The 23,212-nt window shown below is 40.4% G+C and overlaps 3 protein-coding genes across 3 annotated transcripts; 1 reads left to right on the top strand and 2 right to left on the bottom strand.

Annotated features, from left to right (window-relative positions):
* Positions 1 to 16,609: 16,609 nt before the first annotated feature.
* Positions 16,610 to 18,243, bottom strand: LOC113238729 (zinc finger CCCH domain-containing protein 3). Its single transcript, XM_026475567.1, has one exon. The coding sequence runs from the start codon at positions 18,215 to 18,217 to the stop codon at positions 16,862 to 16,864; it is 1,356 nt and encodes a 451-aa protein (XP_026331352.1). The 5' UTR covers positions 18,218 to 18,243; the 3' UTR covers positions 16,610 to 16,861.
* Positions 18,086 to 21,780, bottom strand: LOC113238730 (U6 snRNA phosphodiesterase). Its single transcript, XM_026475568.1, has 5 exons — positions 21,420 to 21,780; positions 20,891 to 21,036; positions 19,711 to 19,900; positions 18,506 to 18,668; positions 18,086 to 18,408 (listed from the first exon to the last, which is right to left on the bottom strand). Exons 1-5 carry the CDS (start codon positions 21,506 to 21,508, stop codon positions 18,226 to 18,228), a joined length of 771 nt encoding a protein of 256 aa, XP_026331353.1. The 5' UTR covers positions 21,509 to 21,780; the 3' UTR covers positions 18,086 to 18,225.
* LOC113238731 (protein ecdysoneless-like) lies at positions 21,780 to 23,186 on the top strand (the record flags this gene model as incomplete). Its single annotated transcript, XM_026475569.1, has 3 exons — positions 21,780 to 22,288; positions 22,770 to 22,904; positions 22,984 to 23,186. Coding segments are annotated over exons 1-3 (477 nt in total), but the record flags the coding sequence as incomplete, so codon positions are not given.
* Positions 23,187 to 23,212: the final 26 nt, after the last annotated feature.

The raw sequence follows: 23,212 nt of genomic DNA, 5'->3' as shown, positions 1-23,212 counted from the left end.
AAACACTTAGTGGCGGAGCACACGAACACTACGACGTAAATCGTAATTAACTTACATCCGCGTCCCTTACGTTCAGCAGCGCTCAGCGGCCCTGAATAGTCCACACCTGTGGTTCTAAATGGATAACCTGGATCGAGGCGCTCCTCAGGAAGTTGACCCATTATTGGGTTGGCTGTTTTAGCCCTCATTCTATAACATCTATGGCCTTTGTGTGCGACCGACTTTGCTAAATTGCGATAATAGGCCAAAATTGATCACGTATTGATGCTAGTAGCAATTGCGACATGCATCATACGTATATATTCGTCTCTTAATATAAGTTTTGTTAGTGTGTGTTTACTTGAAAGTAATAATGGACATTTCTTTTCAAATGTGAATTAACAATTTGCTAATCGCCCGCCGACGCGCATCAACGATGACTCATCTATGAACGGCGATAACCTAACAATTTCTTTTTAGAAGGCAAGGTTTAATTGTTTACTAATAAAAAATAAATACTCTTCAAGTGATTGTTGTTGTGACCATTTTATCAGTAGAAAAAATGCATTGTTTATTTCCTCGGCAATGAGTGGATCTTTTCATGTTTCCCTTACTACAATTATAAATAAACCTTAAGATAAAGGCTACTGTTCTTTTTAATTTTAGTAACTTTGAAAATCTTTCACAGTTTATTAAGTGGTTACTTATTTGCAAGGAAACAGTAGCGCTTGTAATCATTTCAGGCATACTTTCATTATTTTGTTTGAAATTACTTTTAGGCCAATTAGATTCCGGGGATATCAAAAATTCTGGTACAGTCCACCACAAAGATAAGTTATTTAATTTTGACATACCACGAGTCAATAAATCAGCTGGATTTTGAAGTGTTGGGACGTGACGCCATTCGTGGTTAACTGTGAGTTCTTGTAGATTTACATTTAGATTTATTTATTATCTTGTAAACTTTACATTATTATATATAATATATTGTATTACAAGAATCGTTACAAATAGTAATAAATGTTACATTTCAAAAAATTACAAATATCCAGCACAAGTTTTGTACTACGTAATTTTAACATAGTCAATGTTATGTGAATTAATGTAAGAACATATTAAATAATATAATAATAATTATATCAATATAATGATTGTATGCATAAAGTTTATGTAATTTATACATTTCTGTAAATTAATGTTTATACCTAATAATCTATAAATTACAACATACATTACAAGACTATGTCCCTATATTCTTCAGTGGAATAATACGCATTATCCAACAAAAAATCTTTCAGTCGACGACCAAATGTTTCATCATTAGGCTCATTTTTTAAGTTAACGGGTAGATGCTCTTAATAAGCCAGGCCGATTACGCGCGAATTTTTTTCAGTGAGTACTAACAGTCGCGGTACGACCTTCAGTCGTCCTGTGGAGCGGGTATTTTTGTATATGTATTTCGGCCACTCGATTTTTTACGAACTGCTTAAGCCTATTAGGTTGCGTTTGGAGCCAACCTAAAACTATGAAAGAGTCACACCACAGAATGCACCTGGTAATGCGGATACGAAATAACTTTAGCACCTTTTCAGTTAGGCGCGCGGCAACAAGGGCGCCGCACAGCTCTAAGCGCGGAATGGTCGTCGGCTTCAATGGTGCGACCTTACCCTTTGAGCACAACAAGTTCACAGTACCAGGCCGTTGTATTTTGATCTAACAAACAAGCATGCGCATACTGAAACGAATCACAGAAAGTATGTATGTATTTCGATCACACTATCTTGATTGACATCCACAACATAGCGGGGAATTTTTAAATTATTTATGTAACTTAATCCGGAAATAAATTTGTGTCACATTTGAATGATGTTAGGGGGCAACGTTTCATCCCTAAATAATTTTAACAACCATAGCTTTTGAAGCATGATTTTAGCTTGTATGACGCATACGCTTAATAAACCTAACGGGTCAAATATCTGTCCTATGGAGGACAACACTGACCGCTTGGTCGGATTTTGATCAACTGTTTGCTTTATAGTGAAAAATAATTTGTCATTAGACGGCGACCACCCCAGGCCTAAGATACTTGAAAAGGCTTGCTCGCCCAAATTCAAAGTTTGACATGAATCTGACTGAGAAAGCTCTATGTTTGATCAGATTTTTACCCAGATTGAAACAACCCGTGGATAGCACTTGGCGTACATCTTTAATTTTAATTAAATTTTCTTTTGTTTGAGCACCAGTGACTAAATCATCGACATATAAATCGTCGCTTATTATTTATGCTAAATGTGGATCTTTACCTTCAATGGCAAGTTGCTTCAAACTGCGAATGGCTAGAAATGGGGAATGGGAGCCGACTAAGGAAAATTGACAATAAAAGTAATAATTTATGCAATTTAAATTTTTATTATAGTTATGAACGTACGCTTCACATATCTGGGTACTAAATAATCACAGAAAAAATATGAAATTAAAATAAAATATCTGGTTAAAACATGTCATTCGCTCTCATTACCCAACAGTTCGGGAAATGGGAGCCGGTAAGAATCCCGTATGTCAAATGGGAGCCATTATATATAATCAGTCTGAAAAAAAAATTTGAGTAATAAAATATATAAGTTTAAAAGTAATGAAAATACACAAGAAAGTGTTAAAGGACTATCCAGTGAATATTGCAATGGGATAAGGAGAGCCAAATAGCTCTCATTACCCGCGTAACATCCAATTGAAAAAGGAATAAAATGAAACCACACAATCATCTCATACGACTAAACGCGGGATTCTACGGGGGCGCCCACGGCACTCGAACCTTGTCGAACGTTAACGAAGACATAGGAGTGCCGTTTGCCCAAATACGAGCATTGGGAAAGTTCAGTTTAATACCGCTCTCATTACCCGCGGGCTCCCAATACCCCACGTTCCTCTAAATGTCTTTGATTTTCATGTATGAGAGCTTGTCTGTCTCCGGTCATAATAAAATATATCGCAATAAATAGCAACAAAATAAATAAATAAAAAATCACTCTGTATAGTGGGTCCGACCATTTGAAGGTCATTGTATGATATGCATGTGCTCGTGGGTGAGCTAGCATTGAATACGACCCGTAACTTGGTGGTTGTGCTATGATCTCTTAACACACCATGGTGCGGTAGAAAATATGCATGTGGATTAATTTGTATTTTTGGTGTCTCTGTCATATGACCTAAGTGAATGTATTCGTTCGTGAATTCTGTGTACATTTGTTTTAATTGTGGTTGTTTTTCTAATCTACGTTCTAGAGAAAGACAACATTGTTTTGCGCGATTGTATGAGTCACCAAAACAAGTTTCAGGCTTCTTGAGACGGACCGCGACAGAAAATCGACCATCTGGTAATCGCGTGTAATTTTGTTTAAAGTTTTCCTCACACAAACGCTCTTCTACAGAATACCTATCGTTGTGGTAGGCTTTGTGCCGACTGGATAGCGACCACAGTACACACGGCGGAAAACCCTCCACAGTGAAACGCTTTTGCGAATCGCGTTCAGGGATCCGTTGGTGTACATCCAGTGCACGTGGAGTTTTCGGCGCGGTATCTGGGAGGACTGAGGCGGATATTCGCCATGTCACTTGTTGAGGGATATCTAGTTGACCTGCCGGCCAGGGAGACCCGTAGAAACGGTTGTCCGCTGGCCGCCCGCGGTACAGTACAGGGGCCCAATAGGGACTAACTACCCCTAGAGGCTGCCCCACCATGCCGCGCATAATCTTGGGGTAGGTCGTCGTGCCGGTTAGTGACCGGAATTTGGGGTCCCGGCGGCATATCCCGGGGGGGTACGGGGGCCCTTCCGTTCGGCGGGTCAGCCGGCTATCCTTCAAAAGATCAACGGCATGTATTGCAGTTCCCCTCGTTTTTCTTCTTCGGTGCAGTGCCGAAGGCTTCATCTCTTCACACTACCGTCCTTCTTACCCACCATGACAGCGCAACATAAAAATGCAGATCGTTCAGCGGTGCCTAATCCCCCCACCGCGTTTATTATTGAGTTCGCTAACATCCGCGGACTCCACTCCAACCTCAAAGCTGTCCACCATCACCTCGAGACAGCCCGGCCTGCCCTGCTTTTCCTGACGGAGACGCAGATTCGCCGTCCGAATGATATGAGTTACTTGAACTACCCCGGCTACTCGCTTGAGGAAAACTTTCAGGCCAAAGCCGGGGTATGTGTATATATTCGTTCGGATGTGTGCTATCGCCGTCTGCGCTGCCTGGAGGACCCCTCCTTTTCCACTATGTGGGTGCTCGTAGAATCTAGTTGTTCAGCTAGAGTCTTCGCGTGCTTATATAGATCCCACAGCGGGGATGCGGAGACAACTAGGCTCTTTGACCAACTGAGCCAGGCGACTCTTGACGCGCAGGCGCAGTTCCCATCTGCGGAGATGGTCGTGTTGGGGGACTTTAATGCTCACCATGAATCATGGTTAAGTTCCCTCAAGACTGACCATGCAGGAAGAACTGCCCACGCTTTCGCTCTCACGCATGACTTGACCCAACTGGTAACCCAGCCCACCCGGGTTCCAGACATATCGGATCATGCACCCTCTTTGCTTGACCTTCTGCTCGCGAGTCACCCTACCTACTATACAGTATCAGTCAGCGCCCCCCTGGGAAGTTCTGATCACTGTTTGGTTGGGTGTAAGGTTTCCCAAATGCCTCCAACTAAGCTGAAGGAGGTCACTCGTCGCATTTGGCACTACTCGTCGGCGGATTGGGATGGTATGCGCGACTACTTTGCGTCCATCCCTTGGTTGCAGCACTGCTTTGCGGGAAAGGATGCCTCAGCAGCTGCCGATGCTGTTGTCGATGAGATTGGAACGGCTATGAATTACTACATACCGTCTTCCAGTGTCATCGCCAATCGCAGAGGACGCCCTTGGTTCAATCGCGAATGCATGGACGCTGTTAGTGAGAAACAGGCTGCATATCGTGGTTGGATCAAGGGTCGTGTAACAAAGGATCCCAACCTTGCGTCCCTTAAAGCAGCCTATAACAAAGCAACCAAGTCTTGCAGGAGGGCTTACATAAGAGCGGATGCCCAGCGCGTTTCACGGATTGGCCAGAAGCTGGTAGCCCATCCCACCGGTAGCCGTGCCTACTGGAGCCTGGCCAAAGCCGTGCAGTCCAATTTTTGTCGTTCGTCGCTGCCGCCTTTGAGGTGTCCCAATGGATTTTTGGCCTATGGCCCCGAAGAGAAAGCCAATTTATTGGCCGACCTTTTTGGGGCTAACTCGCGCATTCACGACCAAGATGCGCAACCGCCGTCAATTCCCCACTGCGGAGTCACAATGCCTGATATAGTTATCAGGCAATGTGATGTCCGCAAGGAACTGCAGACTCTTGACGTGCGGAAGGCCTATGGTCCAGATGGGATACCTCCTATCGTCCTTAAAAGGTGTGCGGCGGAGTTGTCTCCCGTACTGACGCGCTTATACCGCCTCTCATACCAATCTGGTAACGTGCCCCTAGCTTGAAGGGAGGCCAACGTGCAACCTATCCCCAAGAAAGGAGATCGTCACTCCATTCTTAATGATCGACAGTACGGGTTTCGGCCGAACCGATCAACGGGTGACGTTCTAGCGTATCTAATGCATCTCTGGGGTGAAGCTATCGACAAACAGGGCGAAACCTTAGCGATAAGTCTGGATATTGCTAAGGCCTTTGATCGGGTCTGGCACCGTGGTCTCCTCTCCAAGCTTCCGGCATATGGTCTTCCCGGCCGCCTTTGTGAGTGGATCTCCGGCTTTCTGCGCGAGCGAAGATTGCGTGTCCTTGTTGACGGAGGCACTTCGCGGCTCGTGACAGTTAATGCTGGGGTGCCACAGGGCTCCGTGCTGTCGCCCACGCTGTTCCTTCTGCATATCAATGACTTGTTGCCTTTTGGCAACATTCATTGCTATGCAGATGATAGATTTTTTCCGTGCGGTGACGGATTAGAATACAATTCACCGCCCCTCTCTTCCCGTGGGTGTCGTAAGAGGCGACTAAGAGATATCGAGCAACTAGCTGCTCCACTGGTGGTAGGGCTTGAAAACCCGCCTGGTTAGTGACCACCGTGCGCATGATGGAAAACCCGCCAAGTGTTCGCTAGTCGGATGCGTTCCGGGATCAGTCAGCGTACAACCAGAGCCAGAGGGAACGCTGCCGCGACATTTGTGGTCTGTGGAGGCTTCCGCCGAACCAGTGCCAGGACAACTGCATTGACCCGCCGGCCAGGGAGACCTGTAGAAACGGTTGTTCCGCTGGCCGCCCGCGGTACAGTACAGGGGCCCAAGCGTGCTTAACCAGCTCGTGAGGCTGCCTCACCATGCCGCGCATAATCTCGGTGTGGTTCGTCGTGCCGGTTGGTGACCGGGAGGTGGGGTCCCGGCGGCCATTCCCGGGGGGGTTCGGGGGCCCTTCCGTCCGGCGGATCAGCGCAACTTGTCTGTAGGCAAGTCTCTGGGGAAGCAGGCCCCGCGATTTGACCGCTTGTGTCGCGGCACTGTTTTCTCGCTTCACGCCTCTTTTTCCCTCCAACATGTTAGCGCAAAGTACAAATTTCGGTCGTACAGCGGTGCACACCCCCACCACTAAAGCGCTCTTTAAGGTGGAGTTCACGAACATTCGAGGACTCCACAGTAACATCCACGCCGTCCATCAACATCTTGAGACGGCTCGACCAGAAATGCTGTTCCTTACGGAGACGCAAACACTCTGCCCGGCTGACAGCAGCTACTTGAATTACCCTGGCTATATGCTTGAAGAGTCCTTCAAAGCGAAAGCTGGGGTCTGCTTGTTTGTCCGGGCAGATGTTTGCTGTCGCCGTCTGCATCATTTGGAGGACCCCTCCTTCTCCATCCTTGGGGTACATGTTGACCTGGGCAGTCATTGCCGTGTCTACATGTGCCTCTACAGATCCCACCACGGCGACATGGAGACAACTCGTCTCATGGACCACCTTACTCGGGCGGCAGATGACGCGCAGGCGCAGTTTCCTACAGCGGAATTGGTGTTTTTAGGGGACTTCAATGCTCACCACGAGTCGTGGTTAAGTTCCTCTAAAACTGACCATGCTGGAAGAACTGCCCACACATTCGCTCTCACACACGATTTAACCCAACTGGTAAATCAGCCCACCCGGATTCCAGATAGGGTTGGTGACGCGCCCTCTTTGTTGGACCTTCTGCTGACGTCTCGCCCGGCTGGATATCGGGTGGTGGTCCAAGCCCCTCTGAGCACTTCGGATCACTGCTTGATATCCACTAAAGTGGCAACGTTACTGCCACCACCACCGTGGTGGCTAAACGCCGCATTTGGCATTATGCGTCGGCAGATTGGGACGGTATGCGGGACTATTTTGCATCCGTTCCCTGGCGGCAGCGCTGTTTTAGTGAGGTGGATCCAACAGCTAGCGCGACTGCCGTTGCTGATGAGATCTTAATCGGGATGGAATACTACATCCCGCATTCGGATCTCGTCAGTAAAGGGAGGCGCAACCGCTGGTTCAACCGCGAGTGTGCTGTGGCTGTTGAGAACAAACAGACTGCATACCGCGCTTGGATCAGGGGTCTAGCTTCAGACGATCCCAATACGAACTCACTTAAAACAGCCTACAATAATGCCACCAGGTCTTGCAAAAGAGCGTACATCAGAGCGGATGCTCAACGCGTCGCACGAGTTGGCCAAGAACTCTTGACGCATCCCACTGGTAGTCGTAGCTACTGGCGTCTGGCCAGAGCCGTTGCGTCGAACTTCTGCCAGCCCTCGATGCCACCGCTGAGATATTCTGACGGCAATCTAGCCCACAAGCCGCAAGATAAAGCCGACCTCTTGGCAAATCTGTTTGCGGCTAACTCCTGTCTCGACGACTGTAACGCACAGCCACCAACTCTACCTCACTGTGGCTACACGATGTCTGATATTCGTATCAGACAATGCGATGTGCGTACGCAGCTGCAGTCTCTCGACGTCCGGAAAGCTAGTGGTCCTGATGGTATCCCAGCGATTGTACTTAGGAACTGCGCAGCTGAGTTGACTCCCGTGCTAACGCGACTGTATCGTCTGTCGCTCTCTTCAGGTCGTGTGCCGGACTCTTGGAGAGAGGCTAATGTGCAACCAGTTCCCAAAAAAGGCGACCGATCAGACCCGCATAATTACCGTCCCATAGCCATTACTTCCATAATATGCAAGGTTTTAGAGCGGATCCTTAACAAACAACTGACCCAATACCTAGAAGATCACTCCATAATTAATGATCGGCAGTATGGGTTTCGTCCGAAACGATCAACGGGTGACCTTCTAGCGTACTTATCGCATATTTGGGGTGAGGCTATAGACAAACGTGGCGAGTCGTTGGCTGTTAGCCTCGATATAGCCAAAGCGTTCGATCGGGTCTGGCACAAAGCTCTTCTCTCCAAGCTCCCGGCGTACGGTTTGCCAGCCCAGTTATGCAGCTGGATTGCCGATTTCCTTCGTGAGCGGAGAATTCGCGTCGTTTCTGACGGCAGCATTTCGAGGTTCGTGAATGTGAACGCCGGCGTACCGCAGGGATCCGTCCTATCTCCCACGCTTTTCCTTCTGCATATCAATGATATGCTTCCACTTGGGAATATTCATTGTTATGCAGATGATAGCACTGTTCATGGGGGATATCATGGATTCCCCGCAGCTGGGCGCGCCGATACTGACAGAGAGCGATCTGATCTTGTCGTTGAGCTCAATAGGATATTGGACCTCATCTCTGCATGGGGATCCAGTAATCTTGTTGAGTTCAACGCCAAGAAAACACAGGTTTGCGCGTTAACAACAAAATTGTCGCCGTTCCTTCCCATGCCTTCTCTGATGAGCACAGCACTTTCACCTCAGAGCAGTTTTACCTTGCTCGGTATGGAAATCTGCTGTGATTTGAATCCAAGGAGCTACATCGAATCTGTGATCAAAACAGCCTCACGGAAACTCGGAGTCCTGAACAAGGTGCGACGTTTTTTCACGCCGGACCAGTTATGCCTGCTGTACAAAACACAGGTCCGGTCTTGCGTTGAGTATTGTTCGCACTTGTGGGACGGCTCCGCCAAGTACCTACTCGATGCCTTGGATAAATTACAGCGTCGTGCTACACGAATTATAGGCGACGAAGAGGTCTCATCACGCCTTGAACCTCTGCAACTGCATAGAGATGTTGCATCGCTTAGCGCCTTTTACCGCATGTACCATGGTGAGTGCTCTGAAGAGCTGTTCAACCTCATCCCCCCTTCCCCGTTCCTGCTCAGAAGCACGCGTGCTGGCCTTCGTAGTCACCGTTTCACTACCTGCCGAATTCCATCGCGTACTAAAAGGTTCGGTGGCTCCTTTCTCTGCCGCACGGTTGACAAATGGAACTCCCTTCCGGCACATGTCTTCCCTCCCTCTTATGATATGGGGTCCTTCAAACGAGGCGTGAAGAGGCATATTGTAGGCAGGCAGTGTGGAGGTGGCTAGTGCAGTGAGGATTCCATCGCTGCACTAGGTTCCTTCGCGTTTGGATACCACTTTCCACTTAACATCAGGTGGAGTGGAGTCATTTGCCTGTCAAGTATAAAAAAAAAAAAAGCACAGTGCACGGTTGCTATTATAAGCAACCGTCAAGCAGCCGGGAGGACCCTGAGAGAAACCGGGAAAAACTTGTCGCTGAGCTCAACCATGTTTTGGAACATATATCGTCGTGGGGCTCCCGAAACTTGGTTGAGTTCAACGCCAAGAAAACCCAGGTATGCGCGTTCAGTTCCAAAAAATCCCCATTCCTTCCACTTCCCCATCTTCAGGGTACAACGCTGACGCTGCAGGACAAGCTCAGCCTGCTGGGGATGAGCATCCGGAAGGACATGAGCAACAAAGACTATATAGAGAGCGTCATCTGTACCGCGTCGCGCAAGCTTGGCATCCTGAACAAGGTGCACCGATTTTTTACTCCAGAGCTGCGATACCTGTTGTATAAAGCTCAGGTCCGAAGCAGCATGGAGTACTGTTCGCACCTTTAGGACGGCTCTGCCAAGTACTTGCTCGATGCCCTAGATGGACTGCAGCGCTACGCCTTCCGTGTTGTCAACGATCCTCATGTAACTGAGCATGCGGAGTCGTTACAGCTTCGCAGAGATATAGCGTCTCTTAGCGTATTCTATCGCCTGTACCACGGTGAGTGCTCTGAAGAGTTATTCAACCTTATCCCTTCCTCTCCTTTCCATCAGCGGACCACCCGTGCCGGACTGCGTTGCCACAGTTGGACGGTCAGTTCAATACCGTCCCGCACTAAAAAGTTTGGCAATTCGTTCTTATGCCGAACCATCAAATTGTGGAACCAACTCCCGGCGCATGTATTCCCTCCCCTCTATAACATCGGGTCCTTCAAACGTAGTGTGAAGAAGCATTTGGCCAGACCGGCAAAATGATAGTGACGGAGTGAAGATATTTGTGTTTTCCATCCGTTACTCTCATCTCTGGACTGTATTCGCACTTTCCATCAGGCGCGGTGCAGTCATTTTGCCGAGTCACAATAAAAAAAAAAAAAAAGAAAAATACACTAGCTTAGAATGTCCGGTACCCCCTCAAGAGACCAGAATTTAGCTGTTCCTGCTTGTTATTAATGTGCACGTAATTGTATTCAATTAGATAGATATATAGATAGATAAACACTTTATTCACTGATATAACACAAATACAGATTTAGCATAAAAGAAAAAACAAAACATGATTGTCATAGCAGTGAAACGGCGCTGACTCAGCATATGCCAAAGTTTCCTAAGGCGCTGGTTTTCAGTCAGAACCAACGAGAGGGATTAAGTTATTAGAAAGCAAAAATATAACGACTATGAGTAAAGTTATACATTGACAATAATAATATACATAGTAAAGTGTAAATAGTGCATCTAAAATAACCTGTTTGACATATAAGTGCATGAGCAAATGTGAATATAATTACAGCTGTAGGTGTAAGTTATGACTGTAAAGAGGATTTAATGTTGTGTAATGTAATTAGTATTATAATATAGTTATACACATAATAAGAATAGATCAAAGCAACAACAAAATTCGATTCTAGACAGACTTAAAGAATAAAAACACACTACACAGATTTTTGAAGTGAGAGTAGGTGTTGCCGGTACAGTGCTTTGAATTTGGGTTTGGATGTCTCGTAGCGTATAGGTGGTGGAATATTATTCCAGCACTTTGAGGCCGAGTATTTGAAACTACCTCGAAAAGCTGTAGTTCTATGTTGTCGTACCATAAGAACACAAGATCGGACAGTTCGCTCTCTGTAGCGTACATTAACACTAGATGACCACATTAGTTTCTCATAAAGATATTCAGGTGTTCTAGTTTTTACTATATCGAATAAGAGTCCTGCATACAGGAGTTTTTGACGAGCCCCGATATTTAGTAGATTTGCAGCGTTGAGATAAGGAGTGACGTGAATACGAAGGGGTATAAAAAAACAAAATCTGGCACATGCATTTTGGACACGGTGCAGAAGTTTGTGTGTTTTAGACAAAAGGCATGGACCATACGACGTGATACAATAGTTGATCTTAGATAATATCAATGCTTCACATAGAGAAATACGCAAATCAACACTGAGAAACGGTCGAATACCGTAGATCACTTTTAACCTATAGAAGCAACTGCGAACAAGTTCGGCCACATGAGTGTCAAATTTAAGATGACCGTCCATAATTATACCCAAATTTCGGGCCTCCGCTACCTGAGCAATCTTCTCACCATTAATTGAAAGAACTGGCGCATGTGACTGGATGTTTCTCACTTGTTTACAAGATCCTAGCATCAAAAGCTGAGATTTAATTGGATTCAAGACCAAGGCATTGTTCTTGGACCAAATAGATAAGCGGTGTAGATCCTCATTAATGAGGATGGTACTTTCGGCGGTTCTATCTGGTTCGAAAGACAGATGTAACTGAACATCATCCGCATAGAGGTGATACTTGCAGTTTTTAATGCAGCCCGTGATATCTGAAGTGTAAAGCACAAATAGCAACGGCCCCAATATAGAGCCTTGCGGCACGCCCCTGTCAACAGCACTCAGATCCGACAGCAGGCAAGCACCATTGGATTTCGACAATTTTACTTGTTGCGTACGGTTAGGAAGGTAACTTCTGAACCATTCCAAAGCCGATGAGTCGCAACCGTAGTATTTTAATTTTGAAATAAGTAAAGGAATATTAATTGACTCGAAGGCTCTGGAAAAGTCCAAAAGTACCAGAGCAGTTCCCTTGCCAAAATCTTGAGCACTGAGAACTTCGTCTATGACGTCATGTAAGGCAGTATTTGTACTGCGCCCCTTCCTGAAACCGGACTGCATCACAGGCAGGACATTGTTAGCCTCTAAGAATTTTGATAACTGCAAGTACACGATCTTTTCTAAAATTTTTGAAAGATAGGGCATAATGCTTATGAGACGTAAATCTTTCACACTTTCTGGACTATTTTTCTTGGGAATGGGAGTTATTATTGCTGTTTTCCAAAGTGAGGGGAAAGTCGAAGTAATAATTGACGAATTAACAATATTAGTAATCACATTAAGAGTATGCGGGAGAGTTAACAGTACCATGTCCGCGCTAATGCCATTCGATCCCAATGCATTGGATTTCAATCCAAGAACGATTCTACCAATGGTGTCTTCATTAACAGGAACAAGTTTAAACGTGGATTCTGAGAACGTGTGATGCTCATAGTATGATATAGTTTCCACACTAGGGTTGCTGTCTCCTGGTACATTAAGAAAATGTTTATTTATTTGGTTAGGGTCATTAAAATAGATTGCCAGATCGAAATTAATTTGTATTTGTATGGTTTAGCCCATTGGTAGGCCCTGAAACTACGTAACCGAGTTTCGTTTGCTGTAGGATTGGACAGTTATTACCTAAACGTACCTATTTGACCTTGCTCAAGCAAGTCCCAGAAAATGTCTGCGCCAAGTAGAATGTCTATTCTCGACGGATTAAAATATTCATGCTCGGTCAGTGTGATGTGTGTTGGTATATTTAGTTTAGGTATACTGACTTTGTTTGACAAAAGAGTTGCTATGTTCGGCAAGACCAGGAACGACATATTTGTATTGTATGGTGTCGCTTCTACCCTAATGAATGCACTGCAGCGCTTCGTTATTTGTGATACTGTATTGTTGATGCGAACTACGTATGACTTTGTTTGTGTATATTTTAAACGTAATTTACGAACCAAGGAATCCGTCATGAAGGAAACCTGGCTTCCTGAATCGAGAAGTTCTTTGACTTCATGGCGGTGGTTGTCCTTGTCGTATATGTATATTAATGCAGTTGAGAGCAAGACGCGCCCTGTCGGTTCGACTGAGAGCGACGTCGCGCCCTCAACTGGCGGATCGGTTGTACGCGGCGCTGAATCTGGATGTAGCACCGTGTTGTGATTTTGGTTACATTTCATTCATGGGTCCAATCTACAAACGCGAGGCTGATGATCGGGGCGGAGGCAGTTTTCGCAAATTTTGTGACGGTGTGACCTCCTTACACCGTCATCCCACCTTTTTATATCGCCTCTCTCTATTCGTATCGTATCGTTTTTTCTTCTTCTACTCATATTTAAATTTAAAATTTTGAATTGTTTCATTCTTTCCCTCGCATTCAGATTTTGTTTCGTTCCATCGTCTCTCCCTGCTCGATCGCGGCAGAAAACACATCTCGTTAATTTTTTTGAACCATTTTACAAGTTACCAAAAATGTCTTATGCTATAAACATTTAAAACATCAAAATAACTTCAAAACTAATATAATTTTTATAAAACCGGATTTATTCCCACTTGAACTACCAAACTCACTAAGCAAGATCTGCGGTCTACAGAACATTCCAAGCGGTATCATGATGCTGGATTCTCGGCAGCGGGTATATTGTTAGATATGACAAAGGCATACGATAAGGTTCACCTCATTTTATTAAACAAATTATATGCGGTAGGAATAAGAGGTATTGCATATGATTGGTTTAAAACATATTTACAAAACAGGCAACAGATAGTAGAAATAAAATATTTTGACTAAAAAACCCAACAAATTTCTAATATTTCATCTGACATTCAATTAATCATTCAATCCCACAAGACTCCGTACTCGGGTGTATTTTATTTTTAATTTACATAAATTACCTTTTTTTTTTTTTAAGCCAAAATCCATAAATTAAACGTGTGTACTATTCGCCGATGACATTTCACTCCTCACTCCTTATTCAACGGATGATAACCTAGATCTAAACACAAATTAAACTTGCATTAGATGATGTCGTAAATTGGCTAAATGACCATAATTTACATTGACTTACAAATAATTTAGTAATAAACTGTACAAAAACAAAAATTATGCAATTTTTTTTCCATCCTCTAAGTGCAATTCAGACTACCAAAAAGCTCCATTGACTATAGACTTCACTTACAAGGACAATATAGAAAGTCTTAATACTTTCACGCATGGAATTAATAAGTACTTCGTACAACTGGAAAGCTCACTGCAATTATTTTGACATATCAAAATGAACGTTAAATGAATAGCAATAAAATACTTTTTAAATAACCAATATCTCCTTAGAGATCTGAGCTCAAGTGAGACATCTTCTTTCTTGGTGTGTCCCTTTCGCACAATTGCCATGTGAGATATTTGATACAATACGGTATATGACTATAAAAAAAAATTGGCATAAAAACAATACGTCATTTTGTCCATGAATATTATAAGATGTTTGTAAATAATACCATACCAACTATGAATGCAATAGGTCGCAAATAAATCAAAGTCTTTATATTATTTCACGATATTTAAATATTATTGGAAAGTTTTATTTGTTTTACATTAGGCAACACTAAAATAATATGGCGTCATGTCCATGTAAGAATTGTTACACTAGTCAGAAAGAGACGGACCAAGATTTATGACATCTCGCTCGGCGCACGCTTCAATACACAGTAAGCCTTCCAGTTGTACGAAGTACTTATTAATTCCATGCTTTCACGTTATTGGGGTTTGACATAGATACGAACATTAATTGTAAAGCTCATATCTCATATAGAAAAGATAGCGCTGAAATTATCTAGATTTACATACGCACTCTGGGAACTTAAAAAGAACAAAAAAACGGCCATAACAGCATACTACACTTACGCTTATGCATGGCTAAGCTACGGAGTAATTTTGTGGGGAAATAGTGCGCAAGTAGGTTCACCATTAATCTTACAGAAAAAATGAATAAGAATCATAAAACATTTAAAGAATACCGATAGCTGTAAACCATATTTTAAGACTTTAGAAATATTATTACCATCGAGATACATTCTACAATCTGCCAAATTTGTAAGAACTTATCCACATTTTTACACAAAACAGTGGGTATCCATCACGTCGCTTTCCCACAAGATACCAAAATATATTAATCATGCCATCATCAAAAATGGTAATATATAGATCCAGCCCCCTAGCTATGTGTATACGCTAGATAATACGAACGCATGGTGTAGTTCCTAGCTATGAAATGTTTGTGATGATATAAAAATAATTATTGTCAGGTGAATCTGATCTAATTAGTAGTAGATTTAATTTATGTCAAATTAAGAAATGTAATTTGATAACCTACGAAATGAAGACATGTAATTGGAAGCTTACCAATACTGTCGATAAAGGGGAAAGTGGTAATACTATTCATACATGGTCATTAAAGAAATTAAAAAAAAAACAGCACTGCCGTATCACACACGTCTATTATCTTAAGATAGGTGAGTTACGCGTAACAAGGTTTAACTGAATTATTTCGGTCTACTTTATAAGAGTACAAAATATTATTTTTTTGGAAAATGTATTTACGAAGATATAGTAGGTATCGCCAAATGCTTGTAAAATTATAACGCGATTTTCATTTATCTAAACTTAATTGAAATAGGCTATTGCCTATATAATAGGCTATTGTATTCAATAACAACAGCATTTACGATAATACCGCATACCTCTCGCAATTCGAGTTACGTGACATAATTCTTTTATTTTAACTTTAATTATTTAAAATAAATAAGTACGTAAAATAATAAATATAATTATTATCCAAAGTGGATTTGACAACATCAGAATTGTTATAATTACATTTGTAGTGATAATGATTTGTCGACAGGACCGAACTTCCTGCTGCGTCTGGCCATACCGACTACGCTGCTGTACCTGTCACGACTGCATTACTCCACGAAGTCTGAGGAGATAGTGGAGTACATCAGACATAAAGTCAAATACACCCTGAGAGTCGAGCGGTTGGAGTCACGCCACAACGTAAATTTTAATTCGTTTGTGGTGAGAGTACCGACCGAACATCTCTCGACCTTCATGAAGGAAGAGTTTTGGCCGAATGGCCGAATGCCCAAAGGGTGTCATGTATCGGCGATACCGCGGCCGGTTACCTGACACCAGATTGCGCCACACGTCGCCGACAAGTGCAATTCGTGTAGATTAGTTAGAAATAGTGTTTTATTATATTGTATGTATGTTATTCCTTAAGGTATATATTATATGAGTGTTTCTTATATAGAATTGTATTATTATGTATGTTAGTCTATAAGGTATGTATTTATGGGTCTTTGTAACTTGTATACAAATAAATCCGAATTCTCTATATGTTGAATGAAATTGACATATACATATATATGACATAATAAATAAATAAAAAGGAAGATGATGTTTTTTCTATGAAAAAAAAAAACTTACGTGCGCAGGTATATTCATCAATAACGATTCAATATTCGTACGCCTGTATTTATTGTTACATCTACCCTCTACAACTCTCAAATTGGCATGTGGAAAGAGCTTTAAACAATGGCTACAATTGAATAAAAGATGGCAAAGTACCTAATTTACACCTAGTAGGTTTGATCACTTCATATGTTTCACTAACACCTGTACTGTCTCCTACTTCTTTGTAATACCTACAACCCAATAAGTTGCTTTTCAACACATTGGTCTGTTTATTTTCATCAGCCTCACTAGTCCTTCTATGCTTGAAATCAGCTTTTAGGACTTTAGTCGTAATGTTTGTTTTACTTGATTTGATTAGTTTTTTATTTGATGTATGTGGATATGGGCATTGCTTTTTGTAGCAAACACCCTTCATAGCTATTTCTGGACAAATGTTGATGTGGCGATTTAAACATTCATGTCCTTTTTCACAGTATCCTTTCAAAAAGTCAATGCAAATTTTAGTATTTTCACTTAATTTCACATGCAAGTAAGGACAATCTTCTTTAGTACACATTCCTTTAAGATAGAAGTGACAAGTTGGCATTTTCTCCTTGCTTACATCGTGCGAGAGAAGGCATTTATTGTCATGACAGATACCTTTAAGAAATTTTCTGCATATGGATACATGTTTCTTATCATGCAAATATTCACATTTTCCTCGAGTACTCCTAAGGCATTTCCCATATTTACTGAATAAAGGACATGGAATATTATTTTTCTTGAAGTGAGTTTTGTTCATCTTCAACTTTGCTTTGACATTGATGCGCACATTTCCTTTAGTGATACTGAAAGATGACTTCCTATTCACCATAGTTTTGGTTCCAGTTTTTATTGGTGTGACTTGTGATTTTCGTTTGATTATCTTATATCGACTTGCAAATGCATTAGCACTGTCACTTACTTTTACTTTAGATGTCTTCTTACTTTGCACGCTTAACTGTTTAGTCAAAAGCTTGAATGGTGTTTCCTCAACACTTTTCCGTGAATGTAAGTTGTTCTTCAATTGCTGCATGGACACCGATTTATATTTACTTATTTTGTAAGTAGTTACTTTGTCCAAAGGTTGATTTTCTTTGATTTGTTTGTTATTAGTACACCTTATTAAACTGTACCTTGATTTTGTTGTTGAGGCTGTTGGCTGTGGGAATATTGTTGTACAAATACTTTGAGTACTTGGAATTTGAGTTGTTGGAGTTAGATTTTTGCTAGGTAGCATTAATACTGATTTTCGATAATTATTGCTACTTAGTACAGTAGTGTTTGTTCTGATAAAATTTGGATTGACATAGATTTTTGTACTGTTCATAGTATTCATTTGAAAGTTGGGCATGCATTGTGTAAAATTAGGATTTATATGCATTGATTTGTTTGGTGGTACATTCCTCTGGCCTCTATGGAAGTTAGGGTTTAAGAACACTCTATTGGCTCCTTGCTCCATAATTCAGGTTATTGTAAAGAGAATTGGAATAATTTATTTCCACTTCTACAATGCACTCGGTTTACAATAACGTTTTGTAGAGACTTTCCTATCTCCTGAGCCACAATATCATTGAGATTTTCTACAATATCTTCAAGTTCCCTCTTTTTATTCCCATTAACCCACAGAATGCTCATGTGAAATGATGGATCCTAGAACAATTACATTCCATAAAATTTTTGGAGTTTCTCTAGTTATTTACCTAAAATTATACCGTAAATATTGACAATATTATATCAAAACAGTTACCTCATAAAATGTAGGCAGGCTGCATTCGTCTAAAATCTCATCTACCTTTGAAGTTATTTCTTGCAAACTTTTATTGCTGCTATAATCCACTTTCAATGCTATGAAAGTCCTTGTGTTTTCATCATTGCAGTATACTTTTACAGAATCAAAGGACAAGTTGATTCTGAAAAAAGGGATATAATGTATTATGAATAGTAAATAAGAAATTACTAATGACAGTATATACTCTATACTCTCATTAGTAATTCTAATATCTAATAGTAGAAGCTCGAAGCCGAAGGATGAGGGCTTTAATAACTCGAGTTTAGCATTTTTTTACCATCCATGATATGTATATATATATATATATATATATATATATATGTGTGTGTGTGTGTGTGTGTGTGTGATATATATTATATATATATATATATATATACACACACTGACACAAATACACAAATAAACATTGTATTGTCATCTACAATACAATCACAAAAAAAAACAAATAAATCACAAATACAATGTTTATTTCTTGTATGAATAAATATGGTTCACAACACAACAATTAGTGTGGATTTTGCAAATGGCAGATATTTTGTTTTTTTTTTATCAACAGATGGCCAGCTATCTATTCTTCTATAGATTAATACAACTTGAACTAAAATTTTTACAAATTTTACAAAGGCCTTGCAGTGTATAGTCCTATAAGCTCTAAGTAAAGGGCAAATCAAAGACACATACAGCCATAATGGATTGTAAAAAAAATTACTAAATTTTTATACAGAGAATAATTAAAACAATGAGAAGAAATTCTTAACGATAAGTAATAAATTTAAATAGTATGTGGCTTAGTTGCAATTAAATTTCTGTTTATATAACATTTTAAGCGAATTTTTAAATTTTGAATTTAAGTAACCTCCTTGCTTGAACTTGACTTATGTAAGGAAGTGTAATATTATGCTACTAAAAAAACTCCTTACCGCCCATGACTGTAATGGGAAGAAAAAAGGGTCATTTTCATGGACAACTCATGCTTGATCAAAAGTATGACTATGACAAAATTGTTTTCACAAAAAAATACTTAAAGGTTCCTAAGATAGTGGCCTTGTATCCTCCATAGTTTCAGATTCCTCCACACTGTCCCATTTAAAAGAAAACACTCTGTGTACAGCATAGGTATTAATACAAAAATAACTATTTAAATACCATAAATACCTAAATACCTTTTCAATCCAGTTAATGCTTCTTGCAATGATGTAGTAAATGGGGATATAAAATGATACTTCAACACAGCAGTTTTTGATAAACTAATATGAAAATCCTCACACCTCTGGCAAGGTTCTTTGTCAAGTATCTTGACAACTGCAGATTGTAAATTGTTCACCAATTCAAACAACCCTTCCTCATCAGAATCTGGAATAAAAAATGTTAAATTGGTATGAATATAAGTATAAATGATTAATTATGGCCCCTTAAAATCATTGTTGAAAAATAAAATATATGGAAGTGCTTAGTGGATGTGGTGTTTAACATTATGGTCATGTAAATTATTTGATTTTTGAATAATTTAATTATCCATTGTGGTGTTTCATATCATTGTTAAAATTAATTAAAATTAAATTAATTTTACCTACTAACAACAAAAAATAAAATACTAAAGTAAACCTTACATTGCTACATGATTGACTTTTTTTTTGGAAAATGTTCATGGAAAGTAACTGCATTTATTATAAAATTAACAATTAGAGTATGATAGTATGGGGTATCCCGTTTCGCTCTTCACTTCTCCATACAGTAGTATCAACAACATACTGACAAAATTCTATGATTTACACACATTTTATACTGAATTCATATAAGCACTATGGAAATAAAAGTATGGACACTTTTGTGTGTGGTACTATTTAAGTACTGTCCATGAAAGACTTTATCGATGTTAACAGTTTGCCGTCTTCCAGCTATTGTCACTCAATGACAACACATAGAATGGAATTTCAATATAAAATCAAAATGTTGTAACTTGTAATGATAGGTATTGAACTTTCAACAATATACCAACAAAGTTTAAAAGAACAGTGCAGAAATTGTTACATCTTTTAAAATTACAAACTACAACCAATCATTATCAAGATTTCATTGTGTTTTACATTATGATAGTGTGAGTTTTGGCAACAGCAGTTCTGATAGTAATCAAAGCTAATTAATAAAAAAATAAAAATAAAAGGCTAGTAATTAAGTCCCTTGCATTGTTTTTCTTCTTCCATGTATGAGACGCTATGACCGACGCCTAAATGATGACGCCTAAATGTTTCAGTGTTGACTAAAATATGTTATACAGTGTTACAAACTTAACTGACAACACTTGCACTTGTTTAATGAAAACAGGGTATTTGAAATACATACATTTAATGTAAACAAACGTGGCCCAATTTCCTCTCACATGAGGAAACGTACGAGTCCGTCCGTCGTGCTGTTTGGGGTCGTCCAAATGCTCTTCGCAAACTGGAATGACTGTTACTTTGCTCAAATCTGGAGTAGGTAGCTTTGGTCTGAAAAATTTGATTTCTACTATTACAATGTAGGCAATTGCCTGTTTAGCAGTACAGTTTTGTAAAGATAGGAGTCTTTTCTGTCCCACAAAATAAAAATAATACAAGTTAGGGTCACAAGGAAATACAATGTACTGATTCTGTAAGTCGCCGTGACAAGAAACACTAAAAAAACTTAAATCAAAATTCGAGACAATCACAGGCAAACTATATGTAAGCAAAAAGGTTTTCCAACAAGTGTGTACAATTGTCTAATCAATTGACATTGGCAATTGACTTATTTATATACAACCTTCAACAATTAGAAATTTCTGTAGGTAAAAATATATAATTGTGTACTTAAGTATGTATAATTATGTATGTATCACACATGGAAAGTGCACCTTTTATAGCCCCTAGGCACAATCTCACAATCACTATCGTCTGAATTCGATCCGTACCCGTATCCACAAATGTAAGACAGAGCAGACATTTAGATACAAATATTTTATTATGTTATGAGATTTTCTGGCAGAACCTATGAAGAAAACAAGAAACAGTAATGGATAAATGCTACGCAAAAATCTATTTTAATCGCACAATATAAACGTATAAAACAATCGAATATGGATCACAAATTAGAAAGATATATATGGATTGGATCAATTTGTGATTCAATTGCACTCAATCACAAAATAAAAAGATACTAATGAAATGAACACGTATCTGTCAATGAAAAAGAAACTGACTGATATAATCATGATCTATGGATCATACACTCTTCAACTTCAACTTTTGTGTCTATGGCTCCGTCGTTTTGCGCGACGATTTTGCCAATGTCAGGGTTGAGAGACATGTGTAGCGGTCTTAGAGGATGGAAAAAAATAAAAGAAGTAGCGGTAGTGAGATAGATTGCCGGTTATTAAAATACATATTTGAGACTGACTGACAATATGCGTGACGACATGACGACATTATCAATTGACATTTGGATTTGAATGAAAATTCACACAGATGAATTCATTCGCTCCCATTTCCGCTTGTGTGACTTTGAAACTTTTTATATCAAGTGACAGGACTTAACGTGGGCGTTCATTATCCTGCATTGCAATCCGCCTTGCCTTCCGCCGCGTAATGGTCTATCCACACATATCCGGGCCGTACTTAATACTGAATTGTGAATGTAATCGCAGCGTGCAAGCCATCCTGCGAGAGTCCATACGCATAATAGTGTGTGAGTTGCCTCCTGCCTTCGCGGCGGACTGCAATGCAGGTAGCGAATGGGCCGTTGAAAAAACTCATTATGAAGATATAATATTACAGTTTTATTTATATAAAAACTTTTATGTTTCTAATCTGTACTTTAAACTTAAATTATTGTTTTAAACTACTATTGTATTGTAATAAATTACTTTCTGCTTAGTTAACATGTAGCCTGAAAGACGTGAATCCAAAGTCATGAAAAAAATAGCATTTCTTTTTATGGCTATCATCAAAATAATAATATCAAAATATTGGATTCACTTTGATTTTTTTCCATCCTTTATGGGATTCACTCATAGATACTCCATCCTATAGGCATAGATACGAGTTTTAAACGAAACGATTCACGTAGTGCTTAAATTCTCTTTGCGATTCACTTGTGAATTCTCCGAATTCTTGTCTGGTCACATGCAGAATTTAAAATACGGATACTATGTCTCCGAAAACTATTACAGAAGATACGATCCAGTGTAACTTTTATTTGACGGCAGGGAATTATACTGATTCGGCGTTTTTGGAAGAACTGTGTATTTCTGTAAATAAAACTATTCAAAAATTGTCAGAAGGTTACATTTGGCATCGGGACGAATTTAAAGTTTATGTGCCTTTGAATAAAGAAAAGCATGGTACGTAAGCTTATATTACGTTTTGGCAAGCATCTTATAATGCATAACATAACTCTGATTAAATGTTTACTTCTTTCAGACTGTTCACCACAATTGGTCAGTACAACGTGTTTCGGAGACAACATTGAAGACGAGTGGTTAATTGTATATCTCATACTGGAAGTCACAAAAGTCCACAGCAACTTGATAGCGCAAGTACAAGATAATGATGGCGATTTTCTCCTTATTGAGGCTGCTGATTTTCTCCCGGCTTGGGCAAACCCTGATACTACAGAAAACAGGGTAATTATTATTTATGTAATCCTATT

This window comes from Hyposmocoma kahamanoa, unplaced genomic scaffold, assembly GCF_003589595.1.
Source record: "Hyposmocoma kahamanoa isolate Upper Pololo Valley unplaced genomic scaffold, ASM358959v1 97889, whole genome shotgun sequence".
NCBI classification, from domain to species: Eukaryota; Metazoa; Arthropoda; class Insecta; order Lepidoptera; family Cosmopterigidae; genus Hyposmocoma; species Hyposmocoma kahamanoa.
This window is presented reverse-complemented; position numbering and strand designations above follow the sequence as displayed.